Genomic DNA, 17,456 nt, shown 5'->3' with positions numbered 1-17,456 from the left:
ATGAAAACCCGGACCATGTACTGTATGATGTGACCAAGAGAAGATGAGAGTGAACACACAAGCGTCTCAGAGCATGAGGGACTCCCTCCTCTGGTGAGACACCAGTAAACATCCAGCCTGCACTTACAGTAGTTTATGTCCTGTGTAACTTGCACCTCATCAGAAAACTGAAGAGAGACATCCAGAGGAACCATGATGGTTTTCACATATGATCTGTGGATACGTGGGTTTCACTCCAAACTCTCTTTCCTCAGTCCACGTTTGGGAAAAGCCCGTTAGGAAAAGGAAAATAGAAACCATGTAATTCATTTCTTACTCTTCTGGGTTATCTACTGGGCCACATGACAGGGAATCCTTAACTTTTAACTTGACTAGGACTTTGACGCCGTCAAGTCATGTGAGGTCACACGAAAATCAACTGGCTTCACTTTTATAATTCACAAAAAGGTCATGAAACCATAGAAAGCTCAATTATTGTGTGCAGTCGCCATTTCACAGCCTGGCATCAAAGTGGCAAATCCTCTCAATTCACGTCATTTGGTTGTATTTTTGTTTTCTTCTTGTTAACAAATTACAGACCGGGTCAAAAGAATTCCTAGTAGATCTTTTTCATTAATGTCCAAACATGACACATGCTCTATAATTATGGTCAAGACAGAAAAGCTCATTTTCTCCTGAAACACGTTGACACAAAAGGAAGAAATCATCAGCAAGGGACGTTGAAACCTTTAATCTGGTTTAAAATGACAGTCGATAAGTAATGTGAAATAAGAAATGAAAGGAGACAAGAAAGGGTTTATTAATGGTCATCATCATTACAACATTGATATCAACACAATTTGTCCTTTTTGCAACCGGCACTATTAAATTAATTAAATAGCTGAATAAATTAAAAATGTGTCACTGTTATTTACAAGCAACCAAATTGTTTTTGTATTTTTTTTTTTACAACAAAAAACATTCAGTCATTTTATAAAAAAAAAAAAAAAAAAAAAAAATCCTGTGCAAACCTGCTGAGTTCAGTGAAGATTAAAGGTTTAGTTTAACCGATGAGTTATGGCACCTTCTGTTTTTAATGTTCTGTGGTTTGTTTTCTTTTCTTTCCTCTTCTAAATCAACTTTGAAATAAATGGGGTCATGTGATGATGTTAGTTCTTAAATATTCACAGTGGCTCGATCATCGCACCACCAGAAAATAGAAATGAATATCCACAAGACATGTACAATCTCCAGTTGTAATACTTATTAACAATATTCACACAGTTGTGATTGGTTCCCTTTGTTTCGCAGTGAAGAGTGAGGAGGCCTTGGATTAGATTAGATTAGATGGCATGAAAGCGGGGACAGCTGGACACTGGTCACAGAGGGATTTTCATTTATGGCTTTAGGTCACTGTTAAAGTGAGTCATCATGCAATGCTGAAAGCGTGGTTGTAGTGGCCGGCCTGAGCGGCCACATGAGACACTGCGCATTCCTCTGCGGACACGCATCCACACAGCCAGAAGGTTTGGGCTGAAAATAACTAGCACTCCTTTGTGGCTGCGTCAGACCACTCTCCAAAAACACGAAACAAGTCGGGGCCCCGTACGACGACACAAAGACAGATTTAACATCAGACACCACAGGTCACTCGAAAATAAACAGCCACGCCACCTCCGCCATGTCGGGCTGCAGCATCAGGGTGACGCATAAACAAACACACACACACACACACACACACACACACTTGTAGACGTGTGTTTTATGCAAAGTCTAGCCGGTAAACTTTGGAAATGACTGTTTGAGGAGAGTGTGAATCAGGTTGAGTGAGAATGCTACATCAGTTTTAGAGCCCACTAATAAAAACAGACGTTTACCATTTTAGGATGAACTGGAAATGAGAGAAAATTAAATTCCAGCCTCAAATGGCATTTGACTTTTCAGGTTTGCTTCTCCCTGAAGTGGTTTTTAGACATTATAAAATGAACTTGACAGACATCATTTTCCTTATTGGCATCTTAATCTATTACATACAGGCAATGGCCACATTGTTATATTACATTTTGTTGTCTTTAGTGCCGACAGAAGCACCGACTGTAAATAAGACAAAACCTTGCAAACTCATAATTCGCTGCGGTCGGCGAGTTACAAAGAGCAGCCGTTAGTTAGTCTTTGCATCAGACACATGTAGCGAGTAACACTGCCCATCTCCCTCAGTAAACAACCCGTCCCTGACGAACAAATTAGAGGGAGGGAACCTATGCTTGATTCTCCAGATGAAGACAGGGGGGGTGACCTCCCGTGTTCCCCCCTTTAAACGAGGCCTGAGGCTCCTCCCACTCTTTATGTGGTCAGTTTGGAGTAGCTGGGCGGGGAGAACCGTCTCCGCAGGTACTTGAGGATGTACAGAGGCAGACAGCTCACCAGCGTGATGACGGTCACCTTCCACAGGAACGACACGGTTGTGATGAAGTACACGTCTGACGTGGACAGAGAGTCAAAGATCACAGTGAGATTGTAGGACAGCGACACACGTTTCTCATCAATGAATTCTGTTTACTTCCTGTGGCAACCTTAAACAGGAGGGCCCAGACTTTATAAACAGTGCTAATATTTGTTAAATCGTGTTTGAAAACAAGGGTAAAAGTCATTTTAATGTTTAACAACACATTGTAGAATCAATCGATTAATTGATTTATCATACAAAATATATAAAACTGGTAAATTACAGACCCTTTAGAGACGAGCGATTCACTTCATGTCTGCACAAACACGGTTAAATATAAACAAAAGCTGCCACAGCAAGTCTGAGTTTAAATGTAAATGTTTGTGAATTGTCCTGAGCAGCGTGAGCATCATTAATCTTAATCTTAATCCACAGCTCACTAAATTCACACTGACAGCGGAGACTCTGAACACACGCTGCAAAACACACCACCTAATTAAATAAATAAATAAATAAATAAATAAATAAAATAAAATAAAATAAAATAAAATAAAATAAAATAAAATAAAATAAAATAAAATAAAATAAAATAAAATAAAATACTGGGACTCACAATTAGAAAAGCTGACCCGGGTCAAAGGTGAGTGAGATCTTGTCTCTTTCTTAAATTTGGCTTCTATATTATATCAAACTTGATTTTACCTAAATAATCTCTCATGAATATACAAATACAAAACACAGATATTTTGGCCAGTGCCGACCATTGGCCAAGGAAGAAGGAGCCACTATGCACCACTGTCGTCCCTGGCTAAAGATCAATGAGAGCTATGACGGAGAAAAATATCTCACTTTAAACTAAACGCAAACTAAAATGAGTGTGCTGATACTTCTTTTTTAATGTCTGATAAAATACTACACCCTTGAGTATTTTACCACTACCAATATGAGATTGTCTTTCTTCTTTTATCTTAAAAATAAACTGACATATCTCACATGATCACTGCATCCCTCACAGTCCTGTCAGATGGTGTTGGTGGTGCTTAATGAGTCATTTGTGTGATATTAAGGGTCATTTGTGATATTAAGTGTTTCTGGATACTTTTTTCTTTTACAGATATCTGATCCATTGATTTTGAACACATATCTCATATAATACTCAAAATACACAGAGTATCTGAAGAAGAGAAGGCACAGAAGATGAAGAGGCTTGAGGTCTCGGCTTCTGTTAATACTTCACAGCACTTTTCTGTTATAGAGACTGGAAGTGCTAATGGTTTTCAAAAACAGGAGAGCAAGCACTTGAGTACACTCAAGAAATGATTTTCTCCTACATGCTTTGAGTGGCCGTGATCAGTCTGCTGATTTTCTTTCAAAGCTTACGGTGCATTTTGTTTGTGAGTGCATTCAAGTTCCATCTGTGGTTCACAGGAGAGACTCAATGTTCTTCCTGAGATGAATAATTCTTCAGAGACAGAAATATGTAACTATTGCAGTTTCATACAAATTCTCTCAAGATGTCAGAAGAGAGTAAACTGCACATGCAGCAGAAGAATAGCCTTTAAATCTATTCCAGTCGAACTTTCAAGAGAGAGAAGAAAAGTGTCCGCGCTTGACCACAGGCCAGTCATGATAGTCGGTGGGCGAGATTGTAGGCTGAAAATGGAACTCCACACCCCACATAAAGCTGAAAATAAAGTCTGGCTAGGCTCTCGGTTAGAGTATTGTATATGTCACAAGTCTTAATATGGCACAACTAAAAAAGTCTTACTTTTCAGGCAACTTAAGTAAATAAAAGCCAAAACAGCAGGCTGCAGTGGAGTAATACACGTAGTAATACAAAACACGGTCGCCTCTGCTGTTATTTGTGTGAGTGGGGATTTCTACTGAACACACCTTTTCTGTGATAAACATGAGCCACGCCAGTCTACAGGAAACTAACAAGGCTGTTGGCATTTCCTCTTGAAGCCTCGTCCACAGCACGACAATAATGTCAGCCTGCTCACCTTTAGACTTCACTATATCCAGCATACCACGGCTTATTGCACACCAGGGGCATGTGTGAATGAGGAGGTCTCCCTCACCTCTGAATGCTGACGTGTTTGATCAAGGTCATCCAAAGCGCAATCGGGCCGCAGTGACACGAACACACATGTTTGTCGTCTCGTCTCTCATGTCTGCACGCCAGTGTACATGTTTAGTGTGTTCACTCACCGATGAACTCGTGCAGGAAGACGAGGGAGGCGATGTAACAGGCCAAGCTCAGGAGCTCGCCAACTATCATGAGCCAGTGCCACGTTTGGATGGTCAGGGCCACCATCAGCAGCTCGGTCAGGATGAGAGAGGTGAAGGAAATGGCCACGACATGGACGAACTCTGACTCAAAGAGCAGCAGTGCCCCGTACATGATGATGCTCCCTGTGGACAACAAAAAACACGAGGTGACAACCTGACATGGAGGCCAACAGCAGCATGAATGGACAACAACATTAAATAGATGAAATTCATACTTCAGTAGTTACAAAATGGAAAGTTGATGCTTGGATTAAATGTTTTGGGTAGAACTTCTCACTTTAAACAAAAACATATTCACTGTTCATTCACTGTTCATTGTACTTGAAACCTTTTTGTGGCCTATGCTGCACACAGTTCTGTGCAAAAGTCTGCACCAGCTTTGTTGTTTTTTTGTTGTCTGTCAAATATGGTGATTATTGGCATTTGGATTGGAAAAATGAGGCTGAAAGTTAACTGTCAACGAGTTTATCTCACACATGTGTATGTAAATGCTCAAGCATGTCTTGACCAAACGTGGTGTAATAGACCTTTTTCACAGCAGATATTTTACGACATGAAATAGTGGGACAAGCGCAGTTTCTTTTACAAGTAACATTCATTAGGTTTCCACTCCAGTTTTAAGAGACAGCCAGGATTGTGCTTGTGTTTCAAGTGTAAGGGGAAGCTCACACTTGACACTTGACACTTTTTCCTGAAAAAAGTGTTATTTTAATAAAGTGAGTGAGCAATAATTACACTGTAGAGTCATTATTGCATTGCTAAAACAACACATCGAATGGACATCTAAGACTTTTGCACAGTGCTGTATATCAAATTTTTATGGACAACTGTGGAAACTTTTCATGGCCCACTGAGCAGTGTCTCCTTATTTAGGAACCCTCTTGCTTCATGTGCCCCTGCAAACACTTCACTTCCAAAAAATCAGTGGTTGAAATGTACTTTTTTTCTACTTGTGAAAAAGGTTTAAATACCACTGTTTTCCCACTACTTTCTTAACCCCCACTGACCCTGATCTATAAACGCTTTCTTACCTTGATAGATACTTATTAGGACCCATATTAGAAAGGTTTTGAACGACAGTGGTCGACCCTGTTGAAAGAAAACAACGGAACAAAAATACAATATTCACCATGTTTGTGTATTTTTGGTTTTACTGTGACATGTAAGAGGAGAAGACTCATTCCACACCTTTAGGAGATCTTTGTATAACTCTGGATATAGCATAGCAACCTCTGACTTAACATCCTTGTCCAAGACCAGGGAGAAGACGGGGAACATGGTGTAGATCGTGGAGTAGCTGAAACAGATCAAATCAAGTGTCCTCAGTGAGCGGGACATCCAGTTCCACACATTGTAGTGCTCGATTCATTACAGATGCATCAGTCATGTAGTCGATCCTTTCATATTTTCCCCTTCTCAAATTTCAACAGTGACTTAACACAGAGGAAATGCCACAGAAACAAGGCGAATGCTCTTGTGATAAGTCACTGCCACTCGGAGTCTGCGTCTTACCCAATAATCAGAAATCCCTGGTAGAGTGGGACTGAAGCAAAGTAGAAAACAGAGGAGAAGACGGCCTAGAAAGTAAAAAGAAAATAAATTAATATTTTCACATTCATATTTTGATTATGGGAAAAATCAGGGGCATCATTTTTCAAATGCTACAGAAACAAAAAGGCCAGTTTAAATCAGAGAGAGGGTAAGAAATGAAAGCTCCTTGAGAGTCACATTAACATGTCAGCACAAACTTAAAAGGTAACCACATTGTGAATAAACAATTAACTATATCCCCACATCAAATGCAACACTGCAGGGATCCACGTTTTATTGCAAGCTGCTGCTGGAGACAACTTCATTGACCAATTGCCTCCTCAGCATAAGAATGATGCCAGTATTGAGTTGTCAACTAGTCATCCCACCATCCAGGCAGGTCACAGCTGTGGTCGGTGTTAATCTGAGACCGGCGGAAAAGGGCGTCCCTAAAACCCCAAAGTCCATGGTGCAGTGAGTCATGGGCCGTCCTCCAGCGAGGGGGCTGAGGGTTGACTTGGACATGGGATAATGTTGTGTGTGTGTGTGCACATGTGGATTTGTGTGTGTTTGTGGGGTGGGGGGGGGGGGGGGGGGGTATTCTGAAGGGCACCACGGGCCCACTCCTCTGAGTCATCATGCACCCCACCCTTCCATGACCACCCATGGAACTTCACCATGCCTCACCAAAATCATTTACTCCTCACATTTAAAGTTCTTGTGGATAAACATAAAAACAAAATGTGCTTTTTTAGACACTGTAAAGTATTTTACTCTAAATTTAGCTCATGGAAAGCAAAACAGTCAAACTGACTTTCTTCCTTCTTAACCTGAAACAAAATTAGTTTCAGTGTTGAATGCTAAACATATCTGCAAAAACAACTTCTCCTGTCTTGCTTGCTAGTTAAAACACAGGTACTTGGACTCGGATAACCTTATCGTTTAACGCAGCCATTTTTGCACATCTGTGCACTCTCGTCCAAAAGCGAACATAAAATGCATAAAAAACTGTGAATGTACTCTACCTGCATGGTGCTGATGCACAAGCTCCGGTGGATGACAAACTGGCTGAGAGCTGCGGACCTTTTGTAGCTGTTCCGACCGTGGACCATGAGGAGACGGCCTAGATTTTTGAACTGAGTCACGGAGAAGTCAGCGGCCAGAGAGGCCTGCTTTCCCTCCTGTCAAACATACAGCACAGTGGACAGTCAGAACAAGTAATCCCCTGAGAAGTAGGCCTTTGGGTGGTTGTTTTAATTAATTGTAGACAGACAGGCAGCTATATGGAAACAGAAATGAGACTAAAGACACTACACTGGTAACAAACCACATTCATAGTAATGTGTAGGGAAGTCATTTTTAGAGGACAACAGGAAACTGTCCAGTAGTTGCAAAGCTGAGCGTGAAATGTATGAGGCCTTATCTGAGACATTTGACCAATCCAAGGAACAGCTCACTTTTTCCAAACTGGTAAAGGCTCAAACCACACAGCTGCTTCCAGCTTCATGATTACTAAACAGATGTGCAACTGGCATCGAGTTTCTCAACCCAGTCTTGGCAAAAAAAACAAATAGATGCCAATGTCTCACTGTGTCTAAGCTTATTTGATATGTGACTGCAGACACATGTAATGTATGAGGTTCATACCTGACCAAACTTTATGTGGCCATCTTTACAGGAAATGTACACAGAGACACGAGTTGATAAGAAACTCTTACTTTTTACTTAGGCACAAAGCTTCCTGTCATCTTTACTTCCTTTACTCAGACAACTGATTGTCACAAAGAGGAATCATCTGTGTGCATGTCACTCTACATGTCTCTGAACGTGAGAGAGATCTTCACAGGAAACACAATGCGAAAATCTGTGAGAGCGGCATGTCAATGTGAGGCGATGAGATGGAGAGAGTCTTACTTTTCCCTCCACTCCCACGCCACAGTCGGCTTCCTGGATCATGCTGACATCGTTTCCTCCATCCCCTAAGAGAAAACAAGAGCCATGGAAGTGTCAGTGTTCAGTGACTCCCCAATTCATAGTGTTAGTGTTTGTTTTGTGTGTGAGTATTTTATGAGGCACTCCCTTAATTTGGCCCCCGATTAAGAGATTAGAGCTGCAGCAAAAAGAGACAAAAAAAATGTCCGTGTGGAATTTGACAGCTAAAGGCTGAGATACAGCAATGAGTGATGCAGCTGAAATTGAAGAAAACTGAAATAAATGAAATAAAATGTGTTTATTTTTAGGTACACTATTGTGGGCATCACTGGCCCGAAATCATTCCTGATGGATCCGAGCACAAGTGGACTGACTGCGTGGCTAATGCTAATGTGTCCTGGGCCACACTGAAGTGCAACTGCAATATGAACAACTGCTCATCTCATAACGTTTAAAAATTATATCTTTTTTTTCATATTAATAAAATGTCCATAGCAGCCTTTTTCCTGAGCCTTCCTGAGTATTTCTTCACTCAACCCCATGTGTCTCTATTCCAACACTCTCATGCACACACACACACACACACAACACAATATCAGTGGACACAAATGTGTCTTCATACTGCCTTAAACAACATAAGTTGGTCTTTATGAACAAAAATGACATCTGTACTGTAATTGCTGCTGATTATTTGATGTTGGTTTGGCTGAAACAGATCAACTGTATTTTGAGGTGGATGCAGAGAAAGGAGAGAAATTGTTAAAAACCCACAGTTTATAGAGACTGATTCCCTGTGAGGAAAAAAAAGCTGTTGGACAGTTGTTTTTTTACTTACCTACAGCACAGGTGAGTTTGCCTGTGCGCTCCTGTAGCAGCCGCACTATCTGAGCCTTCTGAGTGGGGGTACAGCGGCAGCAAACCACAGCAGGACACTGACACGCGAGCTCCATAAACTCATACTCGTAGTATTTCAGACAAACCTGCAAGTGAAACCATTCAAACAAATGGGTGAGTAAATAAGGACACCACATTTAACTGATCTCAGCTGCGGGTCCACTGTACCTCAACTTGACTTACAGTTTAACCCCTGCTGTTGTTCAAAAAATGACTCTAACCACAGATACCACTTCCAGAGGTATTTCATTGACAGCGATTATCAAGCATCACACAGGCAACATGTCTGACTTCACTCAGGAGAGATAGGTCAGTGGGAGGAGGAGGAGGGTGAGACACAAATGCACATGAGAGTTTACCTCAAGCGAGTCTCCTGATATCACCAGGGCGCAGTCGTGTTTTCTCCTGAAGGCGTTGAGCTCCAGGTGAGCTTCCCCTCGCGTTGTCACCTATGGTCACACAAACCACATTTGTTAATGCACACATATCCAAAAAACCTTCAGCAAGTCAGTTTGTCGCAGGTGACTTTCTGTCAGCATCCTGATGGTTATCAAACAGAAGAATGGTTTCATCTCAGCAGCTATGAAGGCACACGTTACAGCAACCAAATATCTGCCAAACGTCCAGCTAATTGATAGTAAACTGCTTTAATTATAGACTTTTCTTTTCTTTTCCGTGGTGAGGTTCCAGTGTCTTAAACATGACATCAAGGAGCTTTTTCTGACATTTTATAGGCCAAAATATAGTGTAATTGCTTAAGGGAAATAACTTGTATATTAATCAATATCATATTTTTCTTGTGCAGAAAACAAAATTATTATCTGATGTAATAATGTGACACAGGTATTTAACCTCGGTGGGGTCCTAATCGAGCCTGATAGTATTTATTAACAGTTTTCACTTAGCGATATAGTATTGGTGTTAAATTAGTCATCGAGCGATATTTGTATACACACAATTATGACAACATAACAAATACATTAAACTGATATCTTACTTGGAATGGGAAAATGTGGAAGTGGAAAACCAACCGTATCACATTCAAATATAAACTTCACAACTCTTCAAAAATGTCACACTGTCAACTCGTGGTGTTAATCTGTCAACAAGAGTTATGCTCTGGTATGAATATCCTTCAGTCGCTGACTATTCATACGTCAATCCAGATCAGGCCATTGGTGGCCACCAGGAAACTAATCCAGATGTATGTGTTGCAGGCCCAGTCAGCACTCCCTCGTCCACTGGGACAGAGGTTTTCAAGCCGTGCCAACCATTGTTATTCTCTTCCAGTAACCACAGTTGTGCGCAAGTTGTAACCTTCCTATATGGCAGGAGCTCCCTCTTCTCTGGCACGGCTCCAGAGAGGAAGGCAGAAGCGGACTATCAAAGCGATGACAGAGCCTGAAACCTGAAAAACAAATTAGGAAGTGAGCCCTCTGCGTGTTCCCTCTGGGAGTGGTTCAGCTGGTTTCTTCTCTCTGGCCGAGCGAAGGCCTGTTTGTTCTCTTTGACAGTGGCTTGGATGCTTTCACTGGTGGGAGGTGATTTATTCTTCTGTGGATGCTGGCCTGGGCTGTATGCGTAGTTGCGGGGAGTTGTATGACCACGAGCAAATGGGCTTTGGTCGAACAGAGAATCGATGCCCCGTGGGTCAAAAGATTCGGGAAACTGAACTGAACCCTGTGGTACAGAAATGACTTCAAATGCAAATAAAAGTAGGACGGGTCCTTGTTAAGCACTTACGGATCTGAAGATATGGATGTCCTGGTTGCGGGTGATCAGATGAGCGTTCTTTGCAGTGCATGTGGCTGTTTCAAGCTTGTCTCCTGTCAGCATCCAAACCTACACAGAGGAGAATGTTTGAGTTATAACATGCACTGATGCTAGATTATATTCCACTCTGATGTTTAAATAAACAAAAACTCATTTAGCATGTTTCAGCAATCTGTCAGTAAAAGTGATTTCCAAAGGCTAATTTTCAGAAGATTCAAAGATTTTGATTTCTAAACTGATCAAACATTTTTTATTTTCAAGTTGACTTTGATGTTGTAAGAGATGTTTATGGACAATGTAATCTGATTACTGATTTTCTAAAATGATCAACTTCATTTTACACAAAGAAATAAGCAGTTATGCAACATTACAGGTGCCAGCTGCCATAAAACATTAAAATCAAGAGGAACTGTAATGTCATGGGAATACAGATCTTTACCCCCACTCTGATTTAGTACAGAGGAACTGAATCACAGCATTAAAAATTTACATTTCTGCACAGCATTTGAAAAATGACTTGTACAGCCAAAACATTCTTGCTTAAAGTAAAAAAAAAAAAAATTCTCTTTGTCTTCGTCTTTATACAATAATTAGGTACTCAAATAAGCTTTTTGTATTGACAAAAGACAGGTTGTTGTCTAGTTTCTAGTTTCTAGTTTCTAGTTTGGTTGTTTTAATTGATGGCTGCTATGAGCTCCAAGGCCATTTGTCATTGCAATGCAGACCTTAATGCCTGCGTTGCGCAGGATCTCCAGGGTGGGCCTGACATCAGTCTGAAGTTGGTCCTCCACCCCTGTCAGACACAGCAGCTCCATTTCCATCTCCAGACTTTCAATCACAGTGGCCACCTTCAGAGAGCGGTCATGGACACTAAGCTTGGCCTGGACATACCGTGCCTGGGGGAGCAAGGACCAGATGGGAATATTTTGAGTGGGGGGGGAGATAAGATTAGCAAAAATAAGGTAAAGTCATTGCAAGATAAAAGCCTGGAATAGAACAAGACAATATTGACATTACAAGAGCTGGAGAAGAGACATGGCAACACAGGGAGGACATGTGAAAAACAGCAACTAAGAAGCCTGACACAGTTTGCACACATTCATAGAAACATGCAATTTACAGAGAGATGAGCAGTTTGAACACATGATATTCGACATGTGCACGAAGTTCCATATATGATGATATGAAGTTCACTTAGTGATGTTAGTTAGTTTAGTTGACTGTTGTCCAGCTACATTGCTATTAGTAAGTGAGATAAAGCAAAAATAATCGCAGTGTGACTCATACAGGAACACAAACTTTGTGTGTGACTCAGTTGATGACTCACTGCTGCCCACCCGCTCTGCTCAGACAATTACACACTTCAGTAATGGGCCTGGGAATGAAGACTGCAGGGGAGACTGCCCTGCCTTGCTTCAACAATGAGTCGGACTGGTGTGTGTTTGTGTGTATGGGTGTGAGGACAAGAGGTGGGGGTCAGGGGTTAGTCCAGTTACCCAAAAATCACTCTTTGACATTTAGAAATACTTCCCGTGTCAACATAAAATCACTCCGACACATATTACATTATAATTTGAGTTTAGCACATGTGCAACACATTATTGAGATTTCAATGGTTTACAAGCTGTAATAACTTTAAGAGCCAAAGTGTGTGAATGTTTAACATTGCCATCCAAACTTAAGCAAGAGCATCTTCTACTTTGAAGCAAATGTGAGACACAGTCCTTCATGTGAGCCTTACATCGTTGTGGGTTTGACCCACAAGAGAGCGCTTACCTCAAAATCTTGATACTGCTCCTCAGTCAGGGATTTCTTGGACACAACAAGGACCCTCAGACCTTCCCTCGCCATGTTTCCACACTTGAAAACAGAATGATCATGTGGAGTCAGCGAGTTACACTGTCTAGTAGCCTGTGAGTTATTAATAACAGCCATAAAAACACTGTCATCGCAAAATGATTTGTGAAAACTGTACCTCCTCCTCCAGCCAGTCATTATACTGGACGATGCCTGCCATCACCACATCAGCTCCTTTCATATAGAAAGTGATCTCTCCATTTGATTCATCCTAGAAAACAAACATGTCCCTTTATTCTGTGTGTGAAAGGAACACGATATAGAAAATATGTCCAACATGAAATACTCATTTACACAATATGAGCTGCTGTGAACATGCACTTTATCAGGATTTTGTGTTGCCTAGAAATGGATAGCTTATTTTGGTATTCACACGGGGCTTGAAAATATTATTTTGAGGAAGTCGACTTTCAAAATCCCAGGCTTCCTGAGTTATAGCCCAGCCAAAAAAATAAAGTTAGTCATCCGACTTAGTCAGAGGTCGTTGTAAGGTAAAGTTTTCCTTAGATAATGTGCAATAAAATAAACATTTGTTTTTCATGTGAAAGACAGGCTTAAAAAAATAGCCTCCTAGCAACAGACACATGGCTCAAAAATGACTAATTGAAAGACATTTTAATACAATACTGAATAAAGGAACTTAAAGTGGAGAACATGATTCACAAGTGATCATTTTTGCACTCACTCGAACAATGATGCCCATCCTCTTGCTCTCGTAGGTGAAGGGGAAAATCTGAAGTATGGTGAAGTTCAGGATTTGGCCAGTAGGGGTCCGCAGCTGCATGGAGGACTGGTCTCTTCCCACCAGTGTCAGCCCAACACTCTCCGTCCACTGCACCAGCGACACCTATCAACATCACAATGTAAAGACTGCAGTGGATGGCAGTTTAAATACAGACAGAGAAAATACAAAAAACTACACGCAGGCTGCCATATTGATCAAGTCGCTAGTATTCTGTGTTTTTAATAAACAAAACAATATCATCAACACCTAGAAAGATACAATAAAAGAGAAAATTGACCGCCACATTTTATTATTCCTATGTGAAGCCATAATGTCAATATGATGCTCCATTACTTGCATAACAGCAGAGCACTCACTTGTCAGAGAGCACAGTAACCATTTAAGTCCTAATCAATAGCTCAAGCATTTTCAGCACTCAAGACTATTGATTGATAAACTAAGGAGATGTCCATTTCTGAAGTGAAAATATCGCTCCTGCTTGATTCTTTTTGAAGGATGTCACAAATGGACAACATCCATAAATACAATGGATAAGTGTGTGTGTGTGTACGTGGGAAGAAAAAGAGGGGAGACGACATTGCCCAATAACTTCCAGACCAGAAGCCAGATCCCATACCCAATTCATCATCCATCTTCTGACAGAGATAATAGTAGAGAGGCCAAATGGACACAGATGAGAAAAAACAACAAAGATTGCCCTGTTCTAGCTCAATCTTAGAAACCACAGACTTTGCAGTTCCAAAATTACTTATTTTGGAAATATGTGTTCACGAAGTATGACAATGCACGACCGGGAAGACTTGAACGTCAGACGCACTTGGACTACCGTAATGTTTGTCATCCAGGTTGGGAAATATGAAGACTGTGCTTAGTCACAGTCTAGAAATATTCACTGAAGAGGCATTTGGGGATCTGGTGTCGGCCACGGCATCACCACCTTGTAACAGGAGCATATGTGGCGCCTGTCCATTCTAACTGACTTCAATAATGATATAGTCAGTTGTCTTGACTCAGAACCACCACATCGCCCAGTAGGTTTTAAAATGCACAAGGTATCAGCTTTCCACACTGAATCACACACGTGTGATCCGCCACCAATTTCAGTCACCAATCCACCGATTATGGTTACATATAAAAAAAAAAATGTTTAATGCGTGGTATCCTATTTTTATTTGAATCTGAATGTCTTTAAAGCAACAAGGAAAAATGTTAACGTTAACCAACATAGTAAAAACTCACATTGTGTCCTTACTACTCACAGTGAAAACCAGATCTATATTAGGACTTCCTGACAGCTGGAGAAAGCAAACTACATCTCAGTATACAGAGACTGTATGCAGTGCATGATTTATGACTGAGCAACTCAAATTGTTTTTCATTGTTTTTTTTCACCAACAAACCAAAACAAAGTTCTTTAACCACACAACAGATACGGAGGGCTTTATTAAAGTATACATCAAAGAGGCAATTCAAAAAGGGGATAAGTGCAATGGGATGGAGTGCACATTAAGGAAATCCGCATTTACGCCACAGGAAACTGATCAAGTTGAATTCCACAGCCCGCTTCCTGATGTTTAAAGAATTTACACTGATCAAGGACATAAATATAGAATGCCTTTTGTGAATGTTCCACTTTAAAATAGAAAGAGCATATACACTCCAGATAATAGCTTCAGTTGATAAAAAATGAACAGCTCTCCATCTTTAGATCGGAAGACAAGCTTTCCTGTCAGGCCTCCCCTGTTTGGCCTGACAAGTGTACATTTCCCAACATGTCGGCTTGTATTATTTTAACTTCAAGGTGTCTTTTTATTTATGTATACCATGTGATGGATACACTGTCGCTGTTTGTATAATAAATGTCGGAAATGTCCGAGCCTAAAGTTCCTCACAGACTAAAAAAACAAAAGAGGTTTTATTGTCCAGCCCCAGTATTATTATTTTTATTATTCCTCTTATTCATGAAGCATGTGTTAAACTCTCCATTCCAAGTTTCTTGAAATTAGACTCGCAGTATTAATGTCACTTTCAGTAACAGACAATTGAGAACATCTTCTCGACAATTTAGTATATTTTTGTAAGTTCTCCAAAAAAGCTGCTGTTTAATGGAGATGTGATGAAACAGAATATAAAAGAATGTTAAAGGTGACATGTCTTTAAGAACAATTTGGGACATGTTTCGCCACAAAAGAAAGTTTAATTTCCTTGAAAGTAACTTGGCAGATTAATATGAAAACAGCCTTTTGCTGTCAACCTCTCCGTAAATAAGAAATATTTTGTTTGAAATCAAGCCCAGATTTTATGCCCTGTAGGGTTTGAAACATCATTGGATGAAATTAACATGAATGTCAACAATGAAAACCTCATACCTCATCTGGGCTGGATGCCTGGTAGACTCTGCATGTGTCTTCATAATGCTGCTCAGCCTCAGCCTGGTCCGTCACCCCATTGGACTCATACACTGGTGTTACATTGTGCACCAGGGCGATGGCCTTTACAGCCTCATGAACTCTACTGCTGATGGTCTTGCGGACCTTAGTTGCTGCCGGAGCCCTGGAGGCTGGAAGGTCATGGGTGGGCTGCAGACAAATGACACCATTTTTAATAGTGGTCAATGTTTTTATAAGAGAAGGCAGCTATTATATTGAGTGGAACTGTCAGAAAGAAGCTGTATGAGTGTCTAAACACTTGGACAATAAACAAAGACACACATTCAAAAGGCTAAGTGGAAAAAGGGAGATGTGTAGACAAGTCTGAGAAACCAGTTTCTTAATCAACCCAGTTTCAATCACTGCTGTGACAGTGGCCTTTAAACATAACCAGATGTGTAAAGAAAACATGGGGGAAAAAAATTCTTTTGCATTATGGCCCTGCTATTTTTAGAAAGCTGTGCGTTCCAGGGGTTAATGGCAGCATCATTAAAGAAGTCCGGTCAGTGCTTCGCTTGTGGGCTAATCCTGTTTCCTGCTTCACTAACCTCTGGTGTCAAGGGGGACAAAGGGTGTCATCTGAGGTCAGGAAGCATTCAAGCACATAATAATCACAAACTGATATGTTTTTTAAAACAATGTGCATGTCTGTTTGTTTTAGCCTCTCCCACATTTTCACAATTTCAATCTTTTCAACTTTCTTCCTAATCTTTTTGAGCAGATTTGTTCATTTCAGCTGTTTTCTTTTCACCTGTGTGTAGGCGCTGAACACATGGCTCTGTACTTCATCCATTGAGTCCATTCCATATGCCACAGTTCCAAGATGGAGCCGCCGGAACACCATTTCATTTTGGGTAAGAGTCCCTGTTAAAAGGTTACATGAAATACATTCACATAATAATAGTTATGCCAAATATGTAGAACTGAAACAGTTATAGAACAATTATAGGCTGACAGCACACAATATGGAACAAACACTTCTAATGTCAATATCTACAGAAGTACTTTAAATAGACAGGGATTCATGTTAAACGAGATGGGATTTACAAACGGTAATCAGCTACTTAAGACAAGAGTTTGCATGTTAGGTATTTTTACTGGAATAAATGTTCAGAAATCCAGAGGCCTTTTCTTTGATGCCACACACAACCTCTGTATCCTTACACTCACTCTAAAAGCATTTCCAAAAGCTCAGGGGCCTCACACATACATTAACCTGACCTGCAGAGCCCCCTCTGGCCTTACCATGCTTAGGTTGGGGGAAAACGGCTGATCATTTTAACGGGAACTTGGGCTGTAAAAATGATGTACAACACCTCGTGGCAGATGAAGTGCACTGATGGAAGTTAATGTGTGTAAGAATGAGAGACTTGAGGCTTGTTTTATGATTTAAATGTTCAAAAGTAGGTCTCTGAAAGTAAAAAAAAAATAAAAAATACAGCCCACCTCAGAGCAAAACCCCCCAGGAAATGGATACTTCCTTGGTAAATCTTCACCTCTATACACTCTCATTTAAGTGCTTTAAACACTGGCTTTAGTTCTTTTGGCCACAGAGCCAAATCTATCTAAAAGCTCTGCT

The 17,456-nt window shown here is 40.7% G+C and overlaps 1 protein-coding gene across 1 annotated transcript in view; it reads right to left on the bottom strand.

Annotated features, from left to right (window-relative positions):
* Positions 1-778: 778 nt before the first annotated feature.
* Positions 779-17,456, bottom strand: part of LOC131468360 (probable phospholipid-transporting ATPase IIA) — a 31,848-nt gene continuing 15,170 nt past the window's right edge. Inside the window, exons 14-29 of the mRNA XM_058642486.1 lie at positions 16,629-16,741; positions 15,818-16,027; positions 13,389-13,550; positions 12,822-12,914; positions 12,623-12,706; positions 11,572-11,742; positions 10,817-10,915; positions 9,433-9,522; positions 9,015-9,159; positions 8,162-8,226; positions 7,273-7,428; positions 6,230-6,294; positions 5,906-6,014; positions 5,749-5,806; positions 4,637-4,840; positions 779-2,459 (exon numbers count right to left, since the gene is read on the bottom strand). Coding sequence (XP_058498469.1) covers positions 2,323-2,459; positions 4,637-4,840; positions 5,749-5,806; positions 5,906-6,014; positions 6,230-6,294; positions 7,273-7,428; positions 8,162-8,226; positions 9,015-9,159; positions 9,433-9,522; positions 10,817-10,915; positions 11,572-11,742; positions 12,623-12,706; positions 12,822-12,914; positions 13,389-13,550; positions 15,818-16,027; positions 16,629-16,741 — 1,961 coding nt within the window. The 3' untranslated portion in view covers positions 779-2,322. The remainder of the gene's footprint in view (positions 2,460-4,636; positions 4,841-5,748; positions 5,807-5,905; positions 6,015-6,229; positions 6,295-7,272; positions 7,429-8,161; positions 8,227-9,014; positions 9,160-9,432; positions 9,523-10,816; positions 10,916-11,571; positions 11,743-12,622; positions 12,707-12,821; positions 12,915-13,388; positions 13,551-15,817; positions 16,028-16,628; positions 16,742-17,456) is intronic.

This window comes from Solea solea, chromosome 11, assembly GCF_958295425.1.
Source record: "Solea solea chromosome 11, fSolSol10.1, whole genome shotgun sequence".
Taxonomy (NCBI): Eukaryota; Metazoa; Chordata; class Actinopteri; order Pleuronectiformes; family Soleidae; genus Solea; species Solea solea.
Note: the sequence above shows the minus strand (reverse complement) of the source record. Positions and strands in the feature narration are given on the sequence as shown.